Source organism: Micropterus dolomieu, linkage group LG02 (genome assembly GCF_021292245.1).
Source record: "Micropterus dolomieu isolate WLL.071019.BEF.003 ecotype Adirondacks linkage group LG02, ASM2129224v1, whole genome shotgun sequence".
Classification (NCBI taxonomy): domain Eukaryota; kingdom Metazoa; phylum Chordata; class Actinopteri; order Centrarchiformes; family Centrarchidae; genus Micropterus; species Micropterus dolomieu.
In genome coordinates this window covers 10,608,191-10,632,168 of record NC_060151.1, presented here as the reverse complement: position 1 = coordinate 10,632,168, position 23,978 = coordinate 10,608,191, and the positions used below count along the sequence as shown (strand labels likewise).

The following is a 23,978-nucleotide window of genomic DNA, read 5'->3' as shown; positions in this document are numbered from 1 at the left end:
TCACCACTCAACATAGGACACTGTCTCAAGTGACACACTACACATACTACTCCCTGGCACCCAGGACAGATTATGAGACAATGGGCCCCTGGGCACAGACATGTGAAAGCCCCCACCTCCCCTCCCCCTACACCACTAGATAGAAGCATGAACCCCCATGGCTGAAAGAGACACAAAACGACTAAACAATGGCTGCATCATTTTGAATCTCTCTTTTGATGATTGTGATGGTTTTGTGTCTCCTTGTATCAATTTAGCATCTCTTTGTGGTCTGTTTTTGGTCTGTTTGTGTTTCTTTGTAGTTGTTTTGTGTCTCATTGTAGCAATTTAGCATCACTTTGCGGTCTGTTTTTGTCTCTCATTGTAGTCTTTTTGACTCTTTGTGGTTGTATTGCTTCTCTTTCTAGTTTTGCATCTCTTTGTAGTAATTTTGTGCCTATTTGTGGTTGCTTTTTGTCTCTTAGTCTTTTTGAATCTCTGTGCTTGTTTTGCTTCTCTAAGTTTTGTCTCCTTCTTGTTTTTGGTACCTTTTATGGTTGTTTTGTGTTTCTTTGTAGTCTTTTTGTATCTCTGTAGATGTAAATGTTAATGGTAACTTCAAACAGAGGCTGTGGCCCAGGGGCCACTTGGGCCCTCGGCCTGTGCCCAGTAGACCCATTCTATATTCCCTCTTCTCTGGTACAGAAATATAACAGACTGAAAAGTGATCTTAAATCTTCAATCAACCAATCAAGAACAATCAACCTGGAAAACTGACCCTTGTACATGTATGAACTACATTCACACAGTTAACGTGATAATGTACTCAAAGGAATATTTTGCATTGTGACACTGTTAATCTTTAAAAAGGGTTAAAATAATCATTCCACCACATAGAGGAAGACCATACAGTAAATACTCAAAGAGATGATATAAAGGATTCTTGACCAATACTAATTTTATTTAAATTGTTGTGTAGATGAAAAGTTATCTCATGATCTGTTGGATATACAGTAACTTCCATATCTTGCAAACTTCACCAGGATAGTTCAGATCGACACTTCTAATTTGGAAAAATGCCTGAGATTTGTTAGTACAATTCAAAGAGTAGTATGTAATTTGAGACAGTGCCTAAAACTGGTCTACTCTGACCGTAACTAGCCTACCTACAGTACAGTATATACCTACCTACATAAGAATGTGAGATATTGCACTTGGTCACAAAACATTGTTGTTGTTTTTTTTGTTTTTTTTTTACAGCATGTGGAAATCTACTAAATTAAGTCACTGTCTGAGAGATACAGTACAGTATGGCACTTAGTTGATATCTAAGTTTGGAAACATGCAGATTCAATACACATGATCACTTTTAACTGCAGCAGAGAGAGGGGGAGGAAAGACCAGACCATACTGTAGCTAAAAAAAATAAATAAAAAAAACATTCCCCGTACTGTTTGGCATGAAAGGGGATTTTGACACTTAAATGAATGAAGAGAATAATATGAAGGTGCTGTATGTGAGTGGATTCTGCACTATTTTTAGTCATCTAATACTGCTTTGTGGTGGAGTCACTCACTTGTTGATCTCTTCTTTTTCAAAATAATGTTTGAATACTGCACCGTGGCCTCCTTGTCTACATTTCCTCCTCTTGTTCTCTTTTTCTCTCATCTGCTCTGATCTGACAACACTGGATTTGCTAAAGCAGAAGATTGAGTTCAACATACAGGTGTGGAAAAGTGCGAGGTAAAGCTGGAATGTTAAGGAAGGAAAGGGAACGAGAGGAGGTAACAAAGCCGGCGAGGCCGTTTTTGAACAATTACTGAAAACTCAGCCCAGATCAACACATACACAACAGCAGGTGTAACATCACAGAAAGCAATTTTTATCACTTTCCTCTCATCCCTTCCTCCTCCACCATCAGGTCTACCATATCTAGTAAATGGGAACCTGGTACGTGGGTGCTGCGTTGTTCTCGGTGAATGGTGGGCTCTGGTAGGCCTCTGCGGTCTCAGTGGTGGCGCCTACAGGTGAATTGGAGGGGTATGGCTGGGTGGGCGCGCCGCCGTCCATGTGCTCCGTGGTGAACAGAGTCATGTCCGTGCCGAGCATATACTTCTGGACCGCACGCACTGTTAGACCAGCCTATAGGGGCAGCAGGGGGAAGGGGGGTGGGGATGAAGAGATCAGACAAAAACAAGTCGTTATCAAAGTAAGCTAGACTAAATCAAGACTCAGTTTTCACAACCAGATATTTGGCAGGATTTTAAAGCAGTTTCTTTTAGTCTATAGAAATAAAGTTACCTTGACTTGCCTTAAAGGAATTGTCACTTTGGGAAATAACATTCTTGGGAGAGTTAGAAGAGAAAATTGATACCACACTCATGTCTGTGGATTAAATATTATACAGTCTATGGTTTCCACGCAACCAGCGGAGAGAAGAAGAAGTAATAGTTTGGCTTTAGAGATGCTGGTAGGCCGATTTTGTTATACAGTCTCCCCCCAGTTCCAGTTTTTGTGCTATGCTAAACTAACCGGCTTCTGGCTGCAGCTTCATATTTAACAGACAGTTATGAGAGTCAAATCTTCTCACCCAATGTTTCACTTAAAAAAAAAAAGAATATCGATGAAGCATCAGAAGTCACAAACTACTTACGGTTCAGCAGAGGCATGACTAGTTTCTCTCTTTAAATTTAGTCAGAAAGGAATTAGGCCTACTGTCGATTGTTTAGGTCATGGATGGATTATTAAACGGGTCTACCAGGCACAGCGGCCCAACTGGTCAGGCTGCCTCTAATCCAGAGCCTCTGCTTGAAGTGTTACTAACTTTTCTCGTCTTTTCTGTGTAGCTGCATGTTCTTACCCAAGTGATTATGGAGAAGAAAGAGAAGGCGATTGCAGCCCGGGCTGCATCTGCCCCCTGATTGAGTGGCAGCTCATCAGCCGTGGTCTGAGACCACTGATTGGCCAGGAAGCAGAAACTTACGAAGTATAGGAAGGTCCAGAAACCTGCCAGAAACCGGCGGAACAATGAGACACGTTGTTAAAACTGCAAGAAAGGTAATTTCCAAGTTGACTTTCGGCATGAAACAAAATGACCTGCAGCGGTTGAGTTCTCAGATCCCGGCCCGCTACAGAAGTTCTTTGTTCCCTTTCGAAATTAAAAATACTTTAATTTCTCCAATACTTTCTCCAATGTAAGTCTACAGGTTTCATTTCTCTTGATGTCTTGTGGTGCAAAACAGCAGAATTCTGAGAACTGAGCCTGGTTGGGCTACGTTTTTGGCATTTTGGGGAAACTCAGCCTTTTGAATCCTGCCAGTTGTGTCTTTACAGTAATACTCACTGAATGTGTAAGGTCCTGTCTCATTTTAAAAGAACATTCACATCACTGACACTGTCTCTTAGCAGTCTGACAAATCACAGGCTAACAATGAATGTCCAGAGTGCAAAACGAGGTGTCTTGCACTTCCTGACTCTTGGTAAGTTGTAAGAATTATGTAATAAAAAACTGGAAATAAAACACATTTCTGTCACCTCAGTCTACTTGTGTGTGAAAATATGACCAAACACGATTGCCTCCTCACCCGAGAAACCGATCTCAAGCATGATAGCCTTCTTCCTGTCTTTGACGGAGCTGATGGAGGAGAACTTGTAGTCGAGCAGGAAAAAGAAGGAGCACGCCAGCAGGCCCACCAGGCCCACGAACACACCGTAGTTGCACGCGTCTGCATTACGATTGAAGATGCAGTGGAGACGCTCGCTGCCCAGGTTGACATAACCCTCGTTCACGATGGAGGCAAAGACCACCAGCGAAAATATCTGTGGAGGGGGGCACGAGGAAGAGGAGAGGGATAGATGAAGAAAGTGAGAGACATGGAAGAGGATGTAAAATAAGGAGGAACACCAGAGCGAGTAACCAAAAAAACAAACAATAAACGTATCTCTTTAATCCTCCTACTGTCTCCCTCTCTTTAACAAACACTGTTGCAGGCTCTCTGGAACCAGGATTGTGGCTGAACGTCTGTGAGCATGCTCAGAATAAAGGCATTAACCTAATTTCCTCTCTTTCTCTCTGACTGACTGAAGAGGTGGATGCTTCACTTCCCCTCAAGAATCACTTCGTCCCGAGGCAGTGTGTGCACCAAAAGAGGTTGTGTGATAAAGGTTGATACAGCTAATGCCATCACACTTTTTCCCCCTGTTAGTTCATCCCATTTTCATGAATAACACCCTTCTTTAGGTCTGATTTGTAATACTGTGTATTTCTTTCTACCTCTGTTCTGGACTCACACACTGACACTGATCAGCTGACTAACACTTGATGGCAGAATAGGGTCATGTGACACACACACACACGCAGAAAAGCACCCACACTTGGGTGTGGGTCATATGATGGCGGAGGGGCACACAATGGGATAATGTCAGGTCCTCCTTTGAAACTAATCACATGTGTGGCTATAATCTGTGCAGATACAACCTCAGGTGCTTTTAGTAGATCAGCATGAGAAAGCTACTTAAAAATAAAATAAAAATGCTAAAGATATGATAAAGATATATTCAATGGGGAATTTCCACTATTGAATATCCTGATATTGTGTTATCAATCTGTTACTTATTTTTACTCTACCCCTACTTTCCCGCATATCTGCTTTACACTTTGATTTCCTTGTCACTTATTGCAGTCTGCTGTATGATCTAGAAATAGAGGAACATGCCCTTGTTCCAGCAGAGAAAGTGAGAGTAAGTCAAAAAGCAGCATGTGCTGTTTTTTTATTGAGAATACCCAGGATGGACAAGGTGGCACCTCTTCTTGTTCTGGAAATGGATTTCTGGTATCTCTTCTCATCTTTGTAGCAAGTGATTTAAAGTACATTTAGAAGTACTGTAGGCCTACTACTGTACTCTACTTGTATTACTAGTATTTCCATTTCATTTTTATGCTGCTTTATAGGCTACTTCTAACCCCAAGGATCACTGGTTTAACATTTATATAAAGTAGTTTTACACATTAGTAGGCCTACTTCAATAATGGGCCATTTTTCTCCATAAAGTAGCCTACATATACTTTTGATAATATAAGTAGGCCTACATTTTGCTGATACTTTGTACTTTTACTTGAGTAAGATTTTGAATGCAGGACTTTTACTTGTAACTGAGTATTTTTACATTGTGGTATTGGTACTTTTACTTAAAGATCTGAGTGCCTCTTCCACCGCTGATTGCAGCTGCAGGCTGAATATCAAGATGTGATGTGGCCCGATCTACATTTTGAAGATTTTTTAAGCTGCCATGGGAAAAATACACCCAAACAACTTAATGGGCAATTAAGCTTTAAAGCACATCATCCCAAACTGTTTAAAACATACTTGCTGTTGGCTATCTGAACTGGAGCGTGAGTTCTTCCTTCATAATAGGCTCACACATATCCAGGCTCACTACAGTATAGCTTTTTTAACCTACACAACAAAAACTCAAACCATATCAGTATGTGTACAATAGGCCTAGATATAATTGCCTACACCCAAAGGTAGCCAGAGACTCATCAGGAATTATTCGCACACATTGCACAGTCCTGGAAAGATCCCTCCGCTGTGTGTTTCAGAGATCCCTGCACTGGCAAAAAAAGACCTTCTGTGTGTCACCCAAAGGTGATGCGTTACATCAAACGTCAGGGCACGTAATGATGATCGCGAACCAATCACAGGTGAGATGATAAACGACGACCGTTTAGGGTAAATCAGCAAAATCATTAGCTGAAAATATGAATGGCGATTTAAACAAAGACGGTGTGCGTGGTAAATAGCACTGTTATATTTTAGAGAAGAAAATAATAGTCTGGTTGGCGTGAATAACAAGTAGGAGGAGGCTGAGGAACGAATTGGCTCTGTCTCTCTCCTTTTCTACACAGTTCGGGTCCACTGCACATCTCAGCTTGTAGCCTAGGCCTACTGATAAAGCAATTTTAAAAGAAGATTTATAAAATGAAGATAGGTCGGTTTTTTCCAGAAAAAAAAAACATCTGTAGTGAGATCAGTTTCATGGTCAGGGTGTCACACAACCACCAGGCCTTGGTTACACCCTGTACGGTACATTTCTATATCAGTACACTCATCTTATAAACCATTCCTTCCATGGTTGCCATTAACACACCCTGCTTATCAATTATCTCTGGATTTCTGGGGTCTATTTGCAGTGAGAACACGTCACGGGTCTCGCGCAGCAACTACAACAGAGAGGACCCCCCTACATAAACACACACACATACACACGCGAGCGCGCAAACAGCAGTCCCGGAAAAACCCGCTCTCACCCAGGACAGCACTCTGAGGATGGTCTGCGGCTGTTTGGCGAAGGCAATCGGGTCTATAGTGGTCCCGGCCCGGCCCGCTCCGAACGATCCGACTCCGTCCATCTTCTGTGTGTGTCTCTCTCTCTCTGTGCGCTCCTCGCGGGTCCACGCTCCCGGCTCCACGGCAGGATGGATGCGCTGCTGCTCTCTGCTGTAGTGAAGGGTCCTGCGCGCACCCAGAGGCGCGCGGGCACAGAGGAGGGCGCCGCGAGTGGCGGAGCTTGCGTGGCCGAAGTACCCGCGCTACAGGCTGAGGTGGGATAAGCCATTTAGACCAAATTTAATACTGTCATGCTAATATGGAATATTGTAGCCTGTACAGATATTAAAATGATAGGGGCTTATAGGCCCACAAGGGGAAATAAAACCAGGCAGGCCCCTAATGAGCAGACCTACCAACCAACAAGCAATGTTTGTGGTAGGCTACCATCATTTGTTGTGGCCTCCTGCAATTTAGTAGGCCTATCCTAGGCTACTTCCTTATAAATTGGGGAGCCACAAGATGCACATTACAAAAAGAATGGTCAAAATCAAAGCAGCACAGCCGAGATATCCTGACTTTCAAGCTCCAATAACAATGGTTCACTTCCATGCAAGTTGTCATCTTTGGTAAGCCCCTCCCTGACTAGTAGTCATCCACATGTTCCAAACTCTTCCCAAACTTCCAAATGCAGTCTTTCTGGTAAAAAAAAAAAAAAAAAAGTCACTATGGCATCATCAGGGATTATTTATTATAAAAAAAAATATTTTTAAACTGTTTTATCTTGTTGAGGTCTCATAACTACACATAACAAATGCTAGGAATAATGTTAACGTTATGTGTTTCTGAAATAGAAACGAAAAAAAAGAATATCGGCTGATATATCTGATGGTCGGATTTTAAAATCCTCAAATATTGAAATCGGTATTGGTCTTAAAAATTCCACATCGGTCTAATAAGAATAATAAAGGTGTAAACTGTGCCACCTTAACAGGTGCATGGTCTCTGTGCCCTGAGACAAAGTCTAATCAAATTAAGTGAAAACACCTGTGTGGGTACTAGGGGCCTATAAAATATAATGAAACTCCACTCAGAATTACACACTGAACACGACCTCATTGTCCAAAATGGCAGATACAGCCCTGGAGGTATTATAGAAGTTCAGTAAAAGCTGGACATCTAAATACTGGCCTCAAGGACTCTAGGTTACAAACAATACACTGAGCAAAAATGTGCCTGAATCGTTCATCAGCCACAAACATTACAAATGATAAAATACGACATGGAGAAAAGTCTCATGATGATGATGATGTTGCTCTGCCAAATACAACAACACAGTATAGTCACATGCCGCTTATCATGGGATATGCGCCAATTACTGTAGACTCAGCAATGACCATTTAGCTGAATACTAAACTGTCTCAACATAAAATTATGAGCTTCACCACGCTCGTGCTGCAGATTACTGTGTTTTGGCCCACCACACTGGTTTTGGGCTTTATACTGTATAAATATAATTAACTTGACTGTCAAATACATGCATCCTGAATACTGATACAATATTATTCTTATATCATAGATTAAGTACAGTTCTGCTTAACAGTGGATAAAGTCCACATACACACGCAGGCAGGAGATGAGATTATCCATAAGAGAACAGAGCTGATCCTTCACACTATCTGCTGCTCTGTAGGTATCATTATAATCGAAGTTGTCCTTTATATTGGTTTTGTAAAAACAGGAATAGTGTTGTGAAAATTGGAAACTAAAGCTGCTGTTTTACAATTTCATGTACACATGGCTCACACCACTAGAGGTCAGTGACATCTTCAAAATCCAATCATTTAACAGTAATGTTGACAAATGTAAAGTAGACAAACACAAGTATTAGAAAGGAAGTAATTCGAACATTGAGGATGAATACTGGTTGTTGATACATATAAACAAAAAGAGGATGAATGTAGATCATGATAGCGGTAAAACAAACAGTAGCATTGGAGCACTAGACTTGTGTGAGTGTGTCCTTTACTGGCTCCTTAAATAACAAATGAATGATCAGTGTTTATTATTAACTCACAGACTGATCAGGTGACATGACTGACGTTCACGACAAGGGCTTCACATGGTGTTAAAACTAACAGGTGTTTCATCCACTAACCTATTTTCTAAATTTGTGGATTGTTTGTCTTATAAAATGTCAAAAACAATGACAAATGCCCATTACATGTTACCAGAGTTCCCAAAGTGGTTAAAAAGAACCTACTGTGTCTGACCAACAGCCAAAATATTTACATGAAACAGAGAAACACAATTAAATAACCGCCTTTTATGAGCTACAAAATACATGTATTTTTACTTAATTTAATTACTTAAATGATCAATCAGTCATGGCTGTAATTAGAAAATGACATCATTACTAATTCAAGCACTATATTATGCAAATAAATTAACACATTCGGCAGATACGCCACCGTACAAACACACAAACTGAGTGTGGTTTTACAATGAAAAAACATTCTATAATCATCACTATGTAATTTATACATATATTTATCTGACATATTTAAAAGTGAAAGCTCCAATTAATCACTGATATAATGACATCTCTGTAATAAATATTTTTCACACATTTAAGAAAGTGATATCGATTGTTGTTGTGGTGGTAAATCTGGGTTGACATCAAAACCCCAACTTCAGTCAGGGCAGCATTTTAATAGCTAAATTTACTGCTTTAACAGGCAAATCTAATGTGTTTTGTATTCCACACAAGACTGAACGTAGAATGTCAATAAACATTTGTATCCTGAACTTTTAAAACTCCCCACATCAAGAAGTTCAGTGAAACTTTGCTTTGTTTCACTCTGAGTCCTGTCAAACAGAGAGGAATACTTGTGTGTTTTTTACATTTAATTTTATTACCAGATCAGTTATATTAACTAACCACAAAACGAGAAAAGACACTCTCTACGCGCAGTGTGTCACCACAATGTGAGCTCCACTTTGTGCTGTTTCCACTCAAAGAAAGTTTTGCACTGACAGGAAGGACGTTTTCCTCACACCTTAGTCACAGGAACCATCTTTCCATCCATCTTTCCACCTCTCGTCCACACGGGAGCAGTCGAACTCAGGCTTGCCCAGCCGCGCGTTGATGCCATTATGGAGCTGACAGAGCCACTGAGAAAGAGCATGGCGACTCCTGGTGTCCGGCTGATTGTTTTTTAATCTGTGAAGGGGGACAGGGTGAATTTAGAAATTGCCTGCTCTTTATCTTCAAATGTGAAAACCGCTGCATATCTGTTTGCTTGCTTGTGCTAAAACCAAAGACTCAAAGACAAAAGAGCTGTGGTCTGACCTGCCCCGGAGGTCTTCTGCACATTCATCGCAGGGGAAGAACTTGGAGAAAAGGTTGATGAACTGCCCCATCTCTTGCTGCTGGGTGGACGATGGATGGTCGGGGTAATATGCTGCCATAGTGTGCAGGAACGACCAGGTATTACGCCCTAACTCTTCCCTGTCCAATGGACATTGTGGGTCTGGTTGTTGCTCCGACTCTGCAGCTCCATTCTCCTGGAGAATCATACGGACATGAGTATTCAAACACACTCCGAGCCACAAACTGCAGAGTCAATCAGACGTTAATTCAAAGCGAATAGACAGGAACGCCTGTTGCATTGAGTGATTTAAATGTTGATCTGTGGTTGTTTTAAGGATATACATGCACTGCTCATATCCTGTTCTACAGGCAAGTTTCTCGCTAACGCCGGGAAAGACACACTGTCCCTTGGAGATCGGTATAAAATAACTATAAAGATTATACACTTTAGACCAAATGTGGTGACATTTTATTCTGAAAAGTGGTTCCCAAGGGCCTTTGGTATTACAGGGTGAAACCAAATTCAACAAACATGGGACATTGCGTCATGAAACAACAGACTTCCTGATAAAGCTCAACGGAGAACTAACCACTTGGCATTTGTTACAGAAAGATCTGTCGCCCAAATGGAAAGTTAAGCCAGAATTTGGTGCATTGACCGTTAAAAAAAGAAGTTCATAAACCATCGTCTTGTCAGGCCAAACTTTATGAAAGTACTGATCTCGCCATCCCTCCTTGGCTTCATGTCACCTGTACAGCAGCTGTCGTCTGTTTCCTCTGGACCTTCATCCACGACTTAAAGTCCGTGCAGGCCCTGCATGGCTTCTTTTTCACACCCCCTGTCTGCTCCTGCTCTCTACCAGAGCTGTCCTCTGCTGGTTTGCCGGCCACTGCGAACGGAAAGCCTTCAAACCCGGCCAGGTTGGAAGCTGATGGTCCCCCTGGTCCTGTGGGCGCAGCCATGTTCGCTATTAGCAAAGTTAATAACTCTGACTGACCTTTAACGTTAATATCGATACACTTCAGGAATGTCCGGCTGTTGAAAGGCAGCTACCTCCGACTCGGACACATTATAGCTTTTTAATATTTTACTCTACCGCGTGGACAATGTCATGGTTACACAACCCCCGGTTGATGTGAGCGGTAAAGATACATGGGATAACATCTCCTTGTTTCACCCGGACCGTCAGTGGGCACGGAACGTGTTCCGGTTTGTGATGTTAGTCACTTGTGCATGCCGCGGAGTGTACCATCTGTCAAAGTGTAAATTTCTACCATTTTACAGCATTTTATTTGTTGACATTGTCTGTGTTTTATGTGGATACTCATTCAAAGCTGCATGTGCTGTCTCACTGTGTTTCACGCAGATTGTCAACTGTTAAGTCCCCCTGGTTAGCCGGGTGGCTAACAAAGCTAACAACTGTGGAGTGACACGTTTCTTTTTTTATTTTCTCTCCCTGACAGTGTAGCTGTAGCCCATCTGAACTGCCACTATGGGGATCTTGGAGAAAATCGCGGAAATAGAGCGAGAAATCGCTCGGACGCAGAAAAACAAAGGTGAGAGAGGGCAGCAGCGGGGCTAACTGTTAGCTACACTATGGGCGAACCAGGTGTGTGTGTGTGTGTGTGTGTGTGTGTGTGTGTGTTTACTCGTTAATATCTCAGAAATTGAAGTAGAGCTGCGGTTGTGCTGGTGTTACAGTTTTATAGCAGCCTTTCTTAATTCCTCTCATACATTATTGAAAAGTAAGAACTTGTAAGGCACTGAAACCTTTAAAGTCACAGTAAGACTTCTTTTTGAGTCACATTTTCCCCGTTCATTCCCGCAGCCACTGAGTACCATCTTGGTTTGCTCAAGGCCAAGCTAGCCAAATACAGAGCCCAGCTCCTGGAGCCCTCCAAGTCATCGGGGGCCAAAGGCGAGGGCTTTGATGTCATGAAATCAGGAGATGCTCGTGTTGCTCTCATCGGTTTCCCCTCTGTGGGTAAGGTATGTCAACAAGTTTTCTTAATCCTATACTGTATCACAAATACATACAAATAACAAAATACCTGAAACAAGTCTGCATTCCTCTAACTCTTCATGTGACTTATAATCTAAAGACTCAACATGCGCTGATCTAATTTAATCCTCTGTTGTGTCCTTCAGTCCACTTTCCTTAGTTTGATGACATCAACAGCCAGTGAAGCTGCTTCCTATGAGTTCACTACTCTCACCTGCATACCTGGTGTCATAGAGGTACACACATTCACACCACTGCAGATCCTAACACTTGCAGCTTTAAACTCTGTCATTTACACTTCGTTGCTCTTCAGTACAAAGGGGCAAACATCCAGTTGCTAGATCTGCCGGGAATCATCGAGGGTGCTGCCCAAGGTATGCTTAGGTTCATGTTTTTGTATTTTGTTTGCTTAATCCCAAAGTGAGTGACTTTGTAGATCTGTAGTACAGTATGTCTGTTTTGTTATTATAGTGTTATATCAGAATTATTAATGAGTGAATGATGACAAACTGCAAAATAAATAATAAGTGTATATTAAAATACCCTTGAGTGTCTGTTGATCTATGGGGGGCCTGTTTCAGAGTAAGGATTTTTCCAGTTTATAATTTAGATGCTGCCACTCACAATAATGAAAAAAAAAAAAAGATCAAGCTTGAAGCTTCATAGTGACAGCAACACACCGACTCTTTGACCTTTTTATAGGTAAGGGTAGAGGTCGGCAGGTCATTGCTGTTGCCAGGACAGCGGACGTCGTCATCATGATGTTGGATGCCACTAAAGGAGAGGTTCAGAGGTGTGTGACGCCCACTGTGTGTGTGTGTGTGTGTGTGTGTGTGTGTGTGTGTGTGTGTTTGAGTTTTTATAGTGGATTTAAGGGGCATACGAGTACTTTGATCAACTGATTTTACCACTGCCTTTTATTAAATCAAATTTAAGGCTTTTGGTTAATATTTTACACTGCACAGTAACTTTTACTGTCCTGTTTTATTCTCTTTCACTCTTTTTAAAAATTACATTTAAATGTCTTTTTTTATATTCCCCTATGTTGCTTTTATGTAAAGCACTTTGAATTGCCTTGTTGTTGAAAGGTGCTATACAAATAAACTTGCCTTGCCTTGATTCTTGCCTTTAACGTCTTTAAAAATATATATATATTTCCAGAGAACTTCTAGAAAAAGAGTTGGAGTCAGTGGGCATCAGACTCAACAGGACGAAACCAAATATTTATTTCAAGGTACATTTTCTGTTATCATCCTAAGCTGACCATGAATATCAGCAGCCAGTTGCAAAGAGATATGGCCCGTATTTTTTGAGATATTGTCGCAAGTAAAATGTGGGTTGAGAAAAACTTTCGACCTGATGGTGGTAAATGATAACAATTAGGAAACAACCGCTGGCGGACTCTGTATATATTAATACTAAATTACAATTAATAGCTTTCAAGGTACCTTGCTCTTGTTGTGTTGGACAGACCCAACTGACACAACAAGAGTGGCATTATTGGGCCTTGCTGGTAGCGGGAGTAAAAAACATCCTTAGTATTATTTGCAAAACATCCACACTCCAGAAATTATTACTCAAATTCTTTTACTACACTTGGTTAAAGAAGTGTGATTTGTCTCTCTCTGTAGCCCAAGAAAGGTGGCGGCCTCTCCTACAACTCCACTGTTCCTCTCACCCACTGCTCAGAGAAACTGGTTCAGCTCATCCTTCACGAGTACAGTATCCTTCACAGAAGGAAAACATGTTCCTGACTTCTCATTCGTCTTGTCATCTCCTTGTTAGCATGTCACACTAGCATTTGGTTGACTTCTTTAACGCCTTCTCCTCAGAAATCTTTAATGCAGAAGTCCTCTTCAGGGAGGACAGCACACCGGACGAGTTCATCGACGTCATCGTTGGGAACAGAGTTTACATGCCTTGCCTATATGTATGCCAGTACTTACCATCTGGATTGGCCCAAAGCCTTGTACCTCTAAAATTGGTTTGAAAGCCAAAGTGCAAGTCCAAAGATATTTTTCTGAAAGTTTATTGAAACTTTGTGAATTGAAAACAAGAAAAAAATCACAATATATTTGGAGTTACGAGGCTTTGACTAATCTCTCTAGCTGTGTCTAGATTAGATTGGAGTCTCTTTCTTCCCCTCATATCATTTGTGATATCAACAGGTGTACAATAAGGTGGATCAAATCTCCATCGAGGAGGTGGACCGCCTGGCTCGCAGACCTAACAGTGTTGTCATCAGGTCAGATACGTGTGTGTGTGAATAACAGTAGTCTTTGTTGGTAGCTGTCATCTTTACTCTTTTTATGTATGTATGTATGTGGGAGCTAAACGGCTTCCTCCTTTTTCTGTCCAAACGTGTATTTCAGTTGTGGGATGAAGTTGAACTTGGATTACCTCCTGGAGACGTTGTGGGAATACCTGGCTCTCATTTGCATTTATACTAAGAAAAGAGGAGGTACAACCACATTTTCCCTCATTCGCTCATTACACAAGTGAGATGCACACAGATGCCCTTCGTCTAAAGTCACTTTGTATTAATTTCTTCTTTTTCCATTAGAGCGCCCAGACTTTAATGATGCGATCATTATGAGAAGAGCAGCAAGTGTAGAACATGTGGTAAATTACGCACATTAATTCACACATTTGCTTTCGATACAACATTTTTAGAACATCTGTACATAAATGATTAGGGATGCACTGAATGTTCGGCAACTGAAATTAATCAGCCGAAAATAGCAAAAAAAAGCACTTTAGTGTTCAGCCTAATACGTCAAAAGACCGAATAATTTTTACTGAACAATTACGTTGACACATCGGCAGCGTAGAAGCATTTTTAAAGTGTCAAAAATCATCATGCAGACACTGTTCTGCTGAATTATCTCCCAGCACATCCACTCCATCTGTGGCTGACTTCTTAGAAAAGGCAACAAACAGTCTGACCCGCTTTGAGTGTTTCTGTCACTCGTTTGTGAGAAGGCGATTTAGCTAACCGCACCTATATTTGGAGTGCACACGTATTCAATTTTAATATTATGGTAAATCCACTGAAACGGCTCAGAGCGAGCTGACAGGCAGGTGAGCGACTTTATCCTGTCAACACTTGTCTTTACAAAGACAAGTGTTGCAGTATGAGAGTCCTACCTGAAGAGAGGCTATGAAGTCTTCATGTTACGCGATATGAGAACCACATACAACATTATTTATCAAATTGGGTTGGACTTGATGAATTTAGCACAAAGATACACATGTGACAACGTCCAGTTTTCAAAATAAGGTGTCTATACTGTATGGAAATAAGATTAATTGGATTATATTCACAGAAAGTTGAAAACCTATTACATGTGTCCATTAAAAGTAAAGGCACACATGTAATTTACTTTACCGAACCCTCTTGGGCCTCGGACCAACCCACCATCTCCAAAACCTGTGGGAAACACTGAGTAAAAAGCACATTTTGACTATTCAATTTATTCAGTGGTTAAAAAAAAATAGTCAAAATAAATCGATAAGAATGTAAAAAAACCTTGTTTGGTATTCGGTTTTTAAGTTTTTCATTATATTTGGCTTCGGCCAAGAATTTTCATTTCGGTGCATCCCTATAAATGATCACACTACAGTAAGCAGACCTGCTGTATAAGCACTCTGTATGATATTTACGATTTACAAATGTGCCCATTTTGCTTTCTACCCGCAGTGCCATCGAATCCACAGAACCTTAGCCAGCCAGTTCAAATATGCCCTGGTTTGGGTGAGTAAGTTTTCAGAGGCAATGACCCTCAGAAACTAAATTGTCTCTTGTCCTATAAATGGTTTGAACTAACTCTCCAATGTTGACCTACTGAGTAGGATAAACACAGACTGTTTGTAGATTTCATGTATGGGGGGGGCTTTAGACATTCAGTGACTGCTGTGCCTTTTTAAAGGTGGCCTTTGTAACCTGTTTTGGACGTTCAGTATGTTTTTTTGTCCTGGAAAAAATAGTATCAATTTATTTAGAAATACACAGCATCGTGTTCTTTTATCAGCAGCGGTGGTTACTTGGTCATAATTCGTGCTGTAAAATTTGTCCATTAAGTAATTTAAAAGAAAGCAGTTGGACTTATGAAGGAACATTAGAGCAGCCTTATGTGCTTTATGTTTTCAGCGACTGACTGTGACCCTTCTACAAATGATGAATACATTGTGGTATGGTGGTCATGTTTCTCCCAATATGAGCAGTTGTGTCTCCAGTCTGAGACGAGTAGTTAGTGGTGAGCAAATCAGATAAGAGGAAGTACATTGAAAGTTCAGCTAATTAGGACAGTCCCAGGATTCACCAGTGAACGTCTTTGCTCCCTTTTGAGTGTGCCAGTTGTACATCACTATAATTCTAGCCATCCTTCAAGTACGTAGTTGTTTCACTAGGAAAATTACTAAATACTAACAGTAAATCTGTGGGAAAACTTTTGTTTTTGTTGCTGTTCAAAGTCTGTTTGATATATAACCACTGGCTCATATCTTGTATTATTTTGTGTTTGTACAAAATCTTTAGGTACACAAATTCCTTTCACATAGGCAAAACAGTGAGCTGTCAACATTAGTGCAGAATGTATACTTGTTATTAAATGTAGTATAGAGCTGGCTAGTATGCACACAGTCTAAGCAATGTCATTGTGCTTCAGCTTCATTAAATGTCCATTATACTCAATTTACTTCCTAAATTAAATTCACCTTTTGCCATGATACATGAGAAGCAGATACAGAAGAAGAAGAACAAGAACAAATTTAATTCTCAGACTCTACGAACAAATGTAGGCATTGTTACAGCTGTTCTGAGCTTTTTATATCTAACTCCAGGAAGATGTTCACTGCTTCAGAATCTTGTTGCTGGTCATCGATCAGTATCTTTTATATTCTGAAATCTAGTTCACTGTCTTAAGTGATTCACTACATTTGAAACACAAAGAAACAAAAAAGGAAGGGTCTGAACTGTATCGTCTTGCTCTTCCAGGGAACCAGCACCAAGTACAGCCCTCAAAGGGTCGGCCTAACGCATATCATGGAGCACGAGGACGTCATCCAGATCGTTAAGAAGTAAAACAAGCTCCTGATTGGACAGAGGAGAGACGGAGCTGGAGGAGTCAGGCTGTTGTTGGAGGAGTTATAATGGAAAAAGATTCACTGTACAGTACATATACAGCAATGAAAAATAGCAGCCTTTCTTATTTTGTATATGAAAATTAACAAAACGCATGGATGAGAGCAGATTTAAGTAGGTTGTGGACAGGAAATGGTTTGTTTTACATTTTGATTAAGATGAGCAGGAGAAGGAATAAAGTCCATAAAATGTTAAATGAGCCCGTGTGTTTGTTTTATTTTGATCAGATGTTATGTATTAGCAGAATATTTAACTGCATCTCACCCAGATTAGATTCTGTCACATGCACACACCTCACCTATAAACCCTTTGCATGACGCTGCTGTTTGAGTAAAGTAATTATCACAAAATAAATCAATAACTTCTGTACAAATTCAATTTATTGTGAAATTATTTAGACTCAATTGTTATGAAGTGTTATTTCATTTTTATTTCATATTAGAAACTATATATTATTTTATTGTACAATGTTATTTTTTCTCTTTATGCCATTTTATATTTCATAATGTGACTTTTCTTATTAGTGATTTCACCACCCTCTCACCTTTCAGCCAATCACATGTTCCCTGTCTCTTAAGTAAACAAGGTCAACAACTGCTAGGCAGTTGGCGCCTGTTAGCTAAAGAAGCAACAATGTCAAAGTAATTCTGAATTATAAAACTATCTACCTGTTGCCTTAAATAAACCGACACACAAAATAACATATTTTATCCATTTAACATAAAACAGAAAAATTCAAATGTTTAAACCTGCAATAAGTAAGTTTATTGGTCATTTAGGGTCTACATGATGAATTTAAGTTCAAAATTCACACTCTTTTAGCTCTGTTTTGGTCCCCACCAGCTCCTAAGTATCAGAATTAGAAAGAGCTTTATTGCCAAGTAGTTGGTTTTTTACACGTACCAGGAATTTGCTTTGGAGATAAGGTGCCACACATAGACAAACATACAGTTGACATAAATACATGTAGAAATATATAAATATGGAATAAACAGATGCAAGTTATAAAAGCAGAATAAAATAATAGAATATATAATATAATAATACAACTGTGCAGAGAAAGAACAACATGGCAGATATTTACATGTGCATTACTCCAGATTTGTGTTGTGCAGATGTAATGCAGCGGAAGAGGAAATTGTATCTATGTAAATATATAAATAGAAAAAATATAGAAGAATAACAATTAACAAATATGTGCAAAAGCTGCTAAATCCTCCACGGTGTTCGCCTGTTAGCTGCTAACTCTTAACGTCTTTCTGCTTTTTGTTGCTATAGGCTATAGTTGGTTTTTCAGAACTTGCTAAAATACAAAGAGTGGTGAGATGGAACCAAAACAGAAAGGTTGTCAGCCTAAAACAAAAACTGAAATGAGCTGAAAGATGCTAATGGCCAACTTCTCTGCGAGTTCATCACTACATGCGACCCTTATTGCATTACACATTTGATCCATTGTTATTATAAAGATGTTGATTATAGCCACAGCTGCTGGACACAAGATGTCTCCTATTTAACTTAAAAAAGTACTTTCCCAGTGTACGTGCACTGTAGTTGTCAGAAAACAATGCTTAAATGTATCGGTCTAAAACTCAGAGCACAGAGAAACTTTCCAACTTTAGTATCGCATACGTCATTCTGTGAAGAACAAACATCCCAGCAAAACACATTTTTGAGTGGAGGAGGACTTTGATAAAGCTGCAAAACTCCCCTGTATGAATAGGAAATTTATCAACGCATAGACTGGAGGTAACATTGAGGTAACACCACCAAGTATTATTATCTGCACAGCTTGGCATGACTGTAAGACAGTGTAGATTTTTCACCTGTATCCCTACTCAGCTGTAAAGCAGGTAAGGCTTAGTTACCCCTGACCCCTCCCCACTGCGTCCACCTCTGCTGCCCTGCTGTTTGTGTCACACTCTCCGCACTCCAAAGCAGGCTGACCAGAAAGTATAGACTCTGAGCCAATGCTTCCAGTTCACACAGACACACACACACACAAGCACAATAGCACCATTAAATATTTACAAGCATCTCTTTAGTCTAGGAGAGGGGGACTGAGTGGGAGGCTTTATGAGAGAGAGAGAAAGAGAGAGGGGCTCTGAGTTGACACTGCTGGCTTTAAAGATGCCTTAAAGATGTCTCGCCAGAATGAATTGTGGATGGAGAGATTCTGCTTTGGAATAACCTGAAGAGAAGAGGAAGGATAGAGGGATACTATTGTGGAGAAGAAGAAGAAACAAAGGTATGGTCGACTGGGTGTGCATTGTGTGGAGCAGGCATGACACTTGATGCTGCTTGGCTCCATATGGCATGGCTAAGTGTGAGTTTGTGTGTGTGTGGTGCCTGGCAGTACACATAAGCAAGAATTGGGTTTTTAATTAGAGTCCTCTTATAAGCCTTGCTTTTGTGTAATTTTGTGCCATCAGTATGTTGTTTAAAGCCATAATCTAAATTTTAGGGGTTGGTCGTAGCATGTCCAAGTTTGAGAAAAAGTAGCTTGCAGACTTGCTGCCCACCACCTAGCTCCTTTTAAACAGATTCATTGTGACCTGGCGGTTTTCTCAATGTACTTTTCTCTGTTTCATATTAAATTGCCTATCTTTGAGTTTTGGACTGTTAGTTGGACAAAAGATACATTTGAAGACGTCATATTGGACTCTAGGAAACTGTGATCATCATTTTTTAATATTAATTTCTGACATTCTACAGACCAGGGGTGACCCAGCTGTTTTGATTGTGGACCATAAAATATAAGAAGCCACTGTGAAATTCTGAAATATCTGGCTGTCTACTGCCTTTTCGGTCCCGCTATTTTAGTAGGTCAAGTAATTATTAAAATGGCAGCACCTCTAATGTTCAAACTAAGAAGTGCAATGCACATACAGGGCAACTTTTTAGAAATAACCTCAAGCAATATTGTAGTTTATTTAAAAAAAATTCGCAGTGGGCCATTTAAAATCGAGCAGGGGGCCGTAGTTGGTCCGCATGCTGTTGTTTGGCCTTCCATGCTTTAGACCAAACAAATAATCCATCAATTGAGAAAATAATCAGAATTACTTGATAATGAACATTAAATTAAGGTTAATTGCAGCCCTATTTGACAACATTAGAGACTGAGCTGCTATGAGCTTCAGAGGCCAGAGGCAGTACTTCTATGAATCCTTTTCACAGCACAGTGTCTTACTTTACTGAAACCTAAGAGCTCCTCTCTCAGTGTTACAACAATAATTGTGTGATGTTGAACGTCATATCAGGTGGAAAGTCAATTCTACTAATAGGTTACTTTTGTTAGATACAAGGCAATCCAAAAATGTGTGCAACCAAATGTGCAACCATGACATTACTTTATCTCTTTTTCCAACTGACTGAATATCACGTGACTTTTCCTTGGTGTAGTAATTGTGACTGGTATTAAATGAACCAATGAAGCAATGCCCCCATGACTCTTAACTGCTGCACACCACGGTTAATTAACTTAACAGCTCCTTTCCTCTTGTTTTAACAATGATTACTTATCAGATTTCATATTGTGGTACAAATTGCACAAATTTGCTTCAGTTCCTCCTAGAAAACTGCGTTTTCGCTAATACTACCTTGCATCACTTTTTTGTTTTTGTAGAAAAGACAGTTACTGTTGATTTTCAGGAGACTGGACAGATTTGGACCAGAGTACAATGGTCACAGTGTACTGTTGTGTTTCTATTGTGCTTTCATCGATTCTCCAGTCGTACTTCTACAAAAATGTACCAGCAGTGCAAAATCCATAAAATATATTTACGCACATGAGTTACTTAACATTAAAAATACATATTAATTTTCAGCAGCCATCCAACAGCCAGCAAACAACTATAATCAACGAGTTATCACCTGCTGTATGCTGTTGTGGTCTCACTGAGATTTACTGTTGCATCCCAGGATTATATGTGATCGTTATATAGCACATATAGCACTTTTCTCGTGTTGAATTAATACATATAATTCTACATTTTCTGGATGGTAGAATAGAAACAATACCAACCATAGACGAACATCACCAGCAGCTGAGAGATGGATCAGTACCCTGTTTACTTGGTCTCTTCTGCCCTCTTCTGCTTCAGCCAGTTCATTACATGGAGCTGAGAATCAGGTTATTTCAGCATTTGGTCCATTCAGCAGTGAATAATTAAACATCAGAGGGAAACGTTTGACTTCTCTTCAACCAAGTATGGACTCACTGAGGGTAAATTAAAATTGCATGAGATTTCGTTAAATTTAGTGGACCACTCATGGTAAATAATGTCCACAGAAGAATTTTGCAGACGATGACACACGTGAGGTGACCAAGTTGAACATCCAAATAAACAAGTTTACAAGAGTGGAGGCTGCCTGCTTCATATTGAATGTTTTCTTCTCTGCACACCAAACTAAGAGTAGATTTTGTGTTTAAAAAAGACTCTGTATGGAGCTTACTGTATATTGTATGAACAAACAGGGATTAAGAGTATATACAGTATTTACTTTAGTCTTTTAAATAAGACAAAGGCTAACAGACTTCATTTGCCTTTGTGTTAAGCTAATCTCTTTAGAGTAGTAGTTAGAATAGTCGGGCTGTTTTCTGTTCTTGTCTACTGATGTTTGTCTAGGTGATAAATTAGCCAATTGAGGCACATAAAGAAGCGTGGCTATACAGAGAAACATAACTTTAAATTTGTTCTTTTAAAGAGACATGTTGCATCAGTAGAAAGTAAACCGCCTTGCAAAGGCTCAGACAACATGTTGAAAAATTCAGGGGTTTTACATAGACCATGATTTGTTGCTACAAGTCATAGGACGTTCAGGTTTGAGATGCACACCAACACAAAGGAAGACGATTTGTTTATCATAAGAAATCAAGACAAAACCTGAAAAGTGATTCTATAAGCACACATTATATCATTAACATAATATTCTTTCATACCTTGTCAACATGCAGTGTAAGGAAGAAGGTATTTGGTTCCTGTAAAGTAATTAAATTAGTCTGTTAAGCTGTGAGGTCCAGAGAAGTGCATGCTACTTCTAACTACTTCTGAGAAAGACTGAACTTTTATTGATTAACTATGATGAGTGCCTTCAAGGTTTTGTCATATTCTTTCACAATAAATAAACCATCCTTCTATGTTCTTGTCTTCACAGCAAATTGAAACCTGCGTTAGTCATGCGGTTTGGCAGGCAGCCACAATGTATTATAATCGAAAATCACATTCAGAGGATCATGGGAGGCAAAGATTAAGTTAAGATTTTTGGCTCAACAGAACTTATTCATTCTGTATTACTACAAATATTTATTTGTGGGTGAGATGCGGACCACTGGAAGATGCACAGTGAAAATTAGGGTAACATTTAACTAAGCTCTAACCATCTGCTGTGTGTGAGAGATGCCTTTTGTGATGTGTGTGTGTGTGTGTGGGTGTTCTGATAAGGCTCCCCAACACATGTGTTTTCTATACTTGTAAGCACCCTCACTGACATAATGCGTCCCCAGCCCCTTACTCTAACAACCACATGCCTAACCCTAACCTAAACCTAATTCTAACCTGAACCTTACAACCAAGTCTGGACCCTCAAACCCTCAAACCCTTTGAAGGTCTGTCTGAAAGTGAGGACCGGCCAAAATGTCCTCACTTTCCAGTAATGTCCTTACACCCAAGGTCAAAAAATCTAATTGGTCCTCACAACGATAGATGTACAAACAAGCAAGCACACAAACACACAAACACACACACACACACACAAACACACACACACACAAATGTTTCACAACCTATTGTCACTAAAGGGGTTTCATAGCAAATCACCCTTCTGGCTCTGACGTTGGGACGCCAATGTGGGAGGATGATAGCGTAATGTGTGTGTGTGTGTGTGTGTGTGTGTGTGTGTGTGTGTGTGTGTGTGTAGGTGTGTGTGTGTAGGTGTGTGTGTGTCCTGCTATTAATGCACAATGGGCCTGCACAATTGTTTACTTAGGCACAGATCGGGGAGAAGGTATTGCTACACATGTACAAGGGCAGCAAACCCAATCACTGCATGACTGATGCACTGATTGATCTAAAGAGTCTTATACCTGCACCAATCTGTACTGTTTAAAGATATACAGGTAATCACTGAAGCCTCACAGAAGCAACAGAGGGTATGTTTACCACTCAAGTCCCATTGTGTGTCCAAATGGGCTTTGTAAATGAAGTGTGTGTGTGTGTGTGTGTGTGTGTGTGTGTGTGTGTGTGTGTGTGTGTGTGTGTGTTCAGCTATAAAACATCAGCAGAGGGTCCAGAAGTGCACCAGAAGTCAGTGCAGCCATATAGAAGCCGGTAAAATAGATTGTTACTATAGACAAGGAGTGGGTTCATCAGACATTTTGGTGGATATTTGTGGATAAATCAATGTTTGTCACTCAAAAGAACAAATAAGGTAAGCTGCACCAAACCCAAACACTCTATTCATATTCATGTACATTACCATGACATACAATGCTTAAGCTTGGAGGAATTATGTTTTTGACTTGTTTTTGTATCAACTGGTCTTGAAATGTTGTGATTGAAATTGGTAGTGGCCGCTGTAATCACTTCGGTATGACAGTGGTGAGTCTGCCTGTCTCAACGGGTGCGTGCGTGGGAGCAACTCTATAGCGTCTTTCTTTAGACCCCACTCCTTCTGCTCTTTGATAAAAATTTTGGTTGTCCCAGGCCTTTTTGTGTGAAGTTTGCATGTTTCCCCCACCATCAAAAACATGTTAGGTCCATTGACTGGCATGGATCTGAAGTTGGTCCCCGGGAGCTGTACAGTGGCTGCCCACTGCTCCCTTGAGGGATTGGTTAAATACAGAGAATGAATTTTGCCACGTGTATGTAAATGCATAGGTGTCATTTACACTGGGGATGCTGGGGACATGTCCCCACCGCTATTTTAAATGGCTGATTATGTCCCCACCACTTTTTCAAAGCATAATTAAAAAAAATAAAATGTTCTGAAATATAGCTTGCAGTTAAATAAATGAAAATGCTTTTAGGTTTATTTGCACATTAAGAAAACCTGAATTGCAATTAAAATGTAGAAGAAATAAATGAGCATTGTCCAAAAAAAGTAACTTAAGCTAAAAAAACAAAACAAAAACAAGCTACTGATTATAAAATGTT

General features: G+C 40.1%; 3 protein-coding genes across 3 annotated transcripts; 1 reads left to right on the top strand and 2 right to left on the bottom strand.

Moving 5' to 3' along the window:
* Positions 1-912: 912 nt before the first annotated feature.
* syngr3a (synaptogyrin 3a) lies at positions 913-7,453 on the bottom strand. Its single transcript, XM_046074344.1, has 4 exons — positions 6,290-7,453; positions 3,564-3,798; positions 2,840-2,985; positions 913-2,121 (listed from the first exon to the last, which is right to left on the bottom strand). The coding sequence occupies exons 1-4, from the start codon at positions 6,389-6,391 to the stop codon at positions 1,912-1,914; spliced, it is 693 nt and encodes a 230-aa protein (XP_045930300.1). The 5' UTR covers positions 6,392-7,453; the 3' UTR covers positions 913-1,911.
* A 1,749-nt stretch (positions 7,454-9,202) lies between these two features.
* gfer (growth factor, augmenter of liver regeneration (ERV1 homolog, S. cerevisiae)) lies at positions 9,203-10,854 on the bottom strand. The gene is made up of 3 exons (XM_046074378.1): positions 10,432-10,854; positions 9,661-9,875; positions 9,203-9,531 (listed from the first exon to the last, which is right to left on the bottom strand). Exons 1-3 carry the CDS (start codon positions 10,642-10,644, stop codon positions 9,369-9,371), a joined length of 591 nt encoding a protein of 196 aa, XP_045930334.1. The 5' UTR covers positions 10,645-10,854; the 3' UTR covers positions 9,203-9,368.
* drg2 (developmentally regulated GTP binding protein 2) lies at positions 10,506-17,023 on the top strand. The gene is made up of 14 exons (XM_046074241.1): positions 10,506-10,944; positions 11,146-11,238; positions 11,511-11,671; positions 11,831-11,920; positions 11,998-12,058; positions 12,387-12,477; positions 12,846-12,918; positions 13,316-13,406; positions 13,517-13,614; positions 13,853-13,929; positions 14,057-14,145; positions 14,248-14,306; positions 15,385-15,438; positions 16,681-17,023. The coding sequence occupies exons 2-14, from the start codon at positions 11,175-11,177 to the stop codon at positions 16,765-16,767; spliced, it is 1,095 nt and encodes a 364-aa protein (XP_045930197.1). The 5' UTR covers positions 10,506-10,944; positions 11,146-11,174; the 3' UTR covers positions 16,768-17,023.
* The last annotated feature ends 6,955 nt before the right edge of the window (positions 17,024-23,978 follow it).

Coding starts and splice junctions, on each gene's coding strand:
- syngr3a (XM_046074344.1), bottom strand. CDS start 6,391: ATGGACGGAGTCGGATCGTTCGGAGCGGGCCGGGCCGGGACCACTATA. Junction 3,799..6,289: donor TCCTCAGAGTGCTGTCCTGG/GTGAGAGCGGGT, acceptor CCCCCTCCACAG/ATATTTTCGCTGGTGGTCTT. Junction 2,122..2,839: donor TCTTCTCCATAATCACTTGG/GTAAGAACATGC, acceptor CTGCCCCTATAG/GCTGGTCTAACAGTGCGTGC.
- gfer (XM_046074378.1), bottom strand. CDS start 10,644: ATGGCTGCGCCCACAGGACCAGGGGGACCATCAGCTTCCAACCTGGCC. Junction 9,876..10,431: donor AGACGACAGCTGCTGTACAG/GTGACATGAAGC, acceptor ATGATTCTCCAG/GAGAATGGAGCTGCAGAGTC. Junction 9,532..9,660: donor GCAGAAGACCTCCGGGGCAG/GTCAGACCACAG, acceptor CCCCCTTCACAG/ATTAAAAAACAATCAGCCGG.
- drg2 (XM_046074241.1), top strand. CDS start 11,175: ATGGGGATCTTGGAGAAAATCGCGGAAATAGAGCGAGAAATCGCTCGG. Junction 12,059..12,386: donor CATCGAGGGTGCTGCCCAAG/GTATGCTTAGGT, acceptor ACCTTTTTATAG/GTAAGGGTAGAGGTCGGCAG. Junction 15,439..16,680: donor TCAAATATGCCCTGGTTTGG/GTGAGTAAGTTT, acceptor TTGCTCTTCCAG/GGAACCAGCACCAAGTACAG.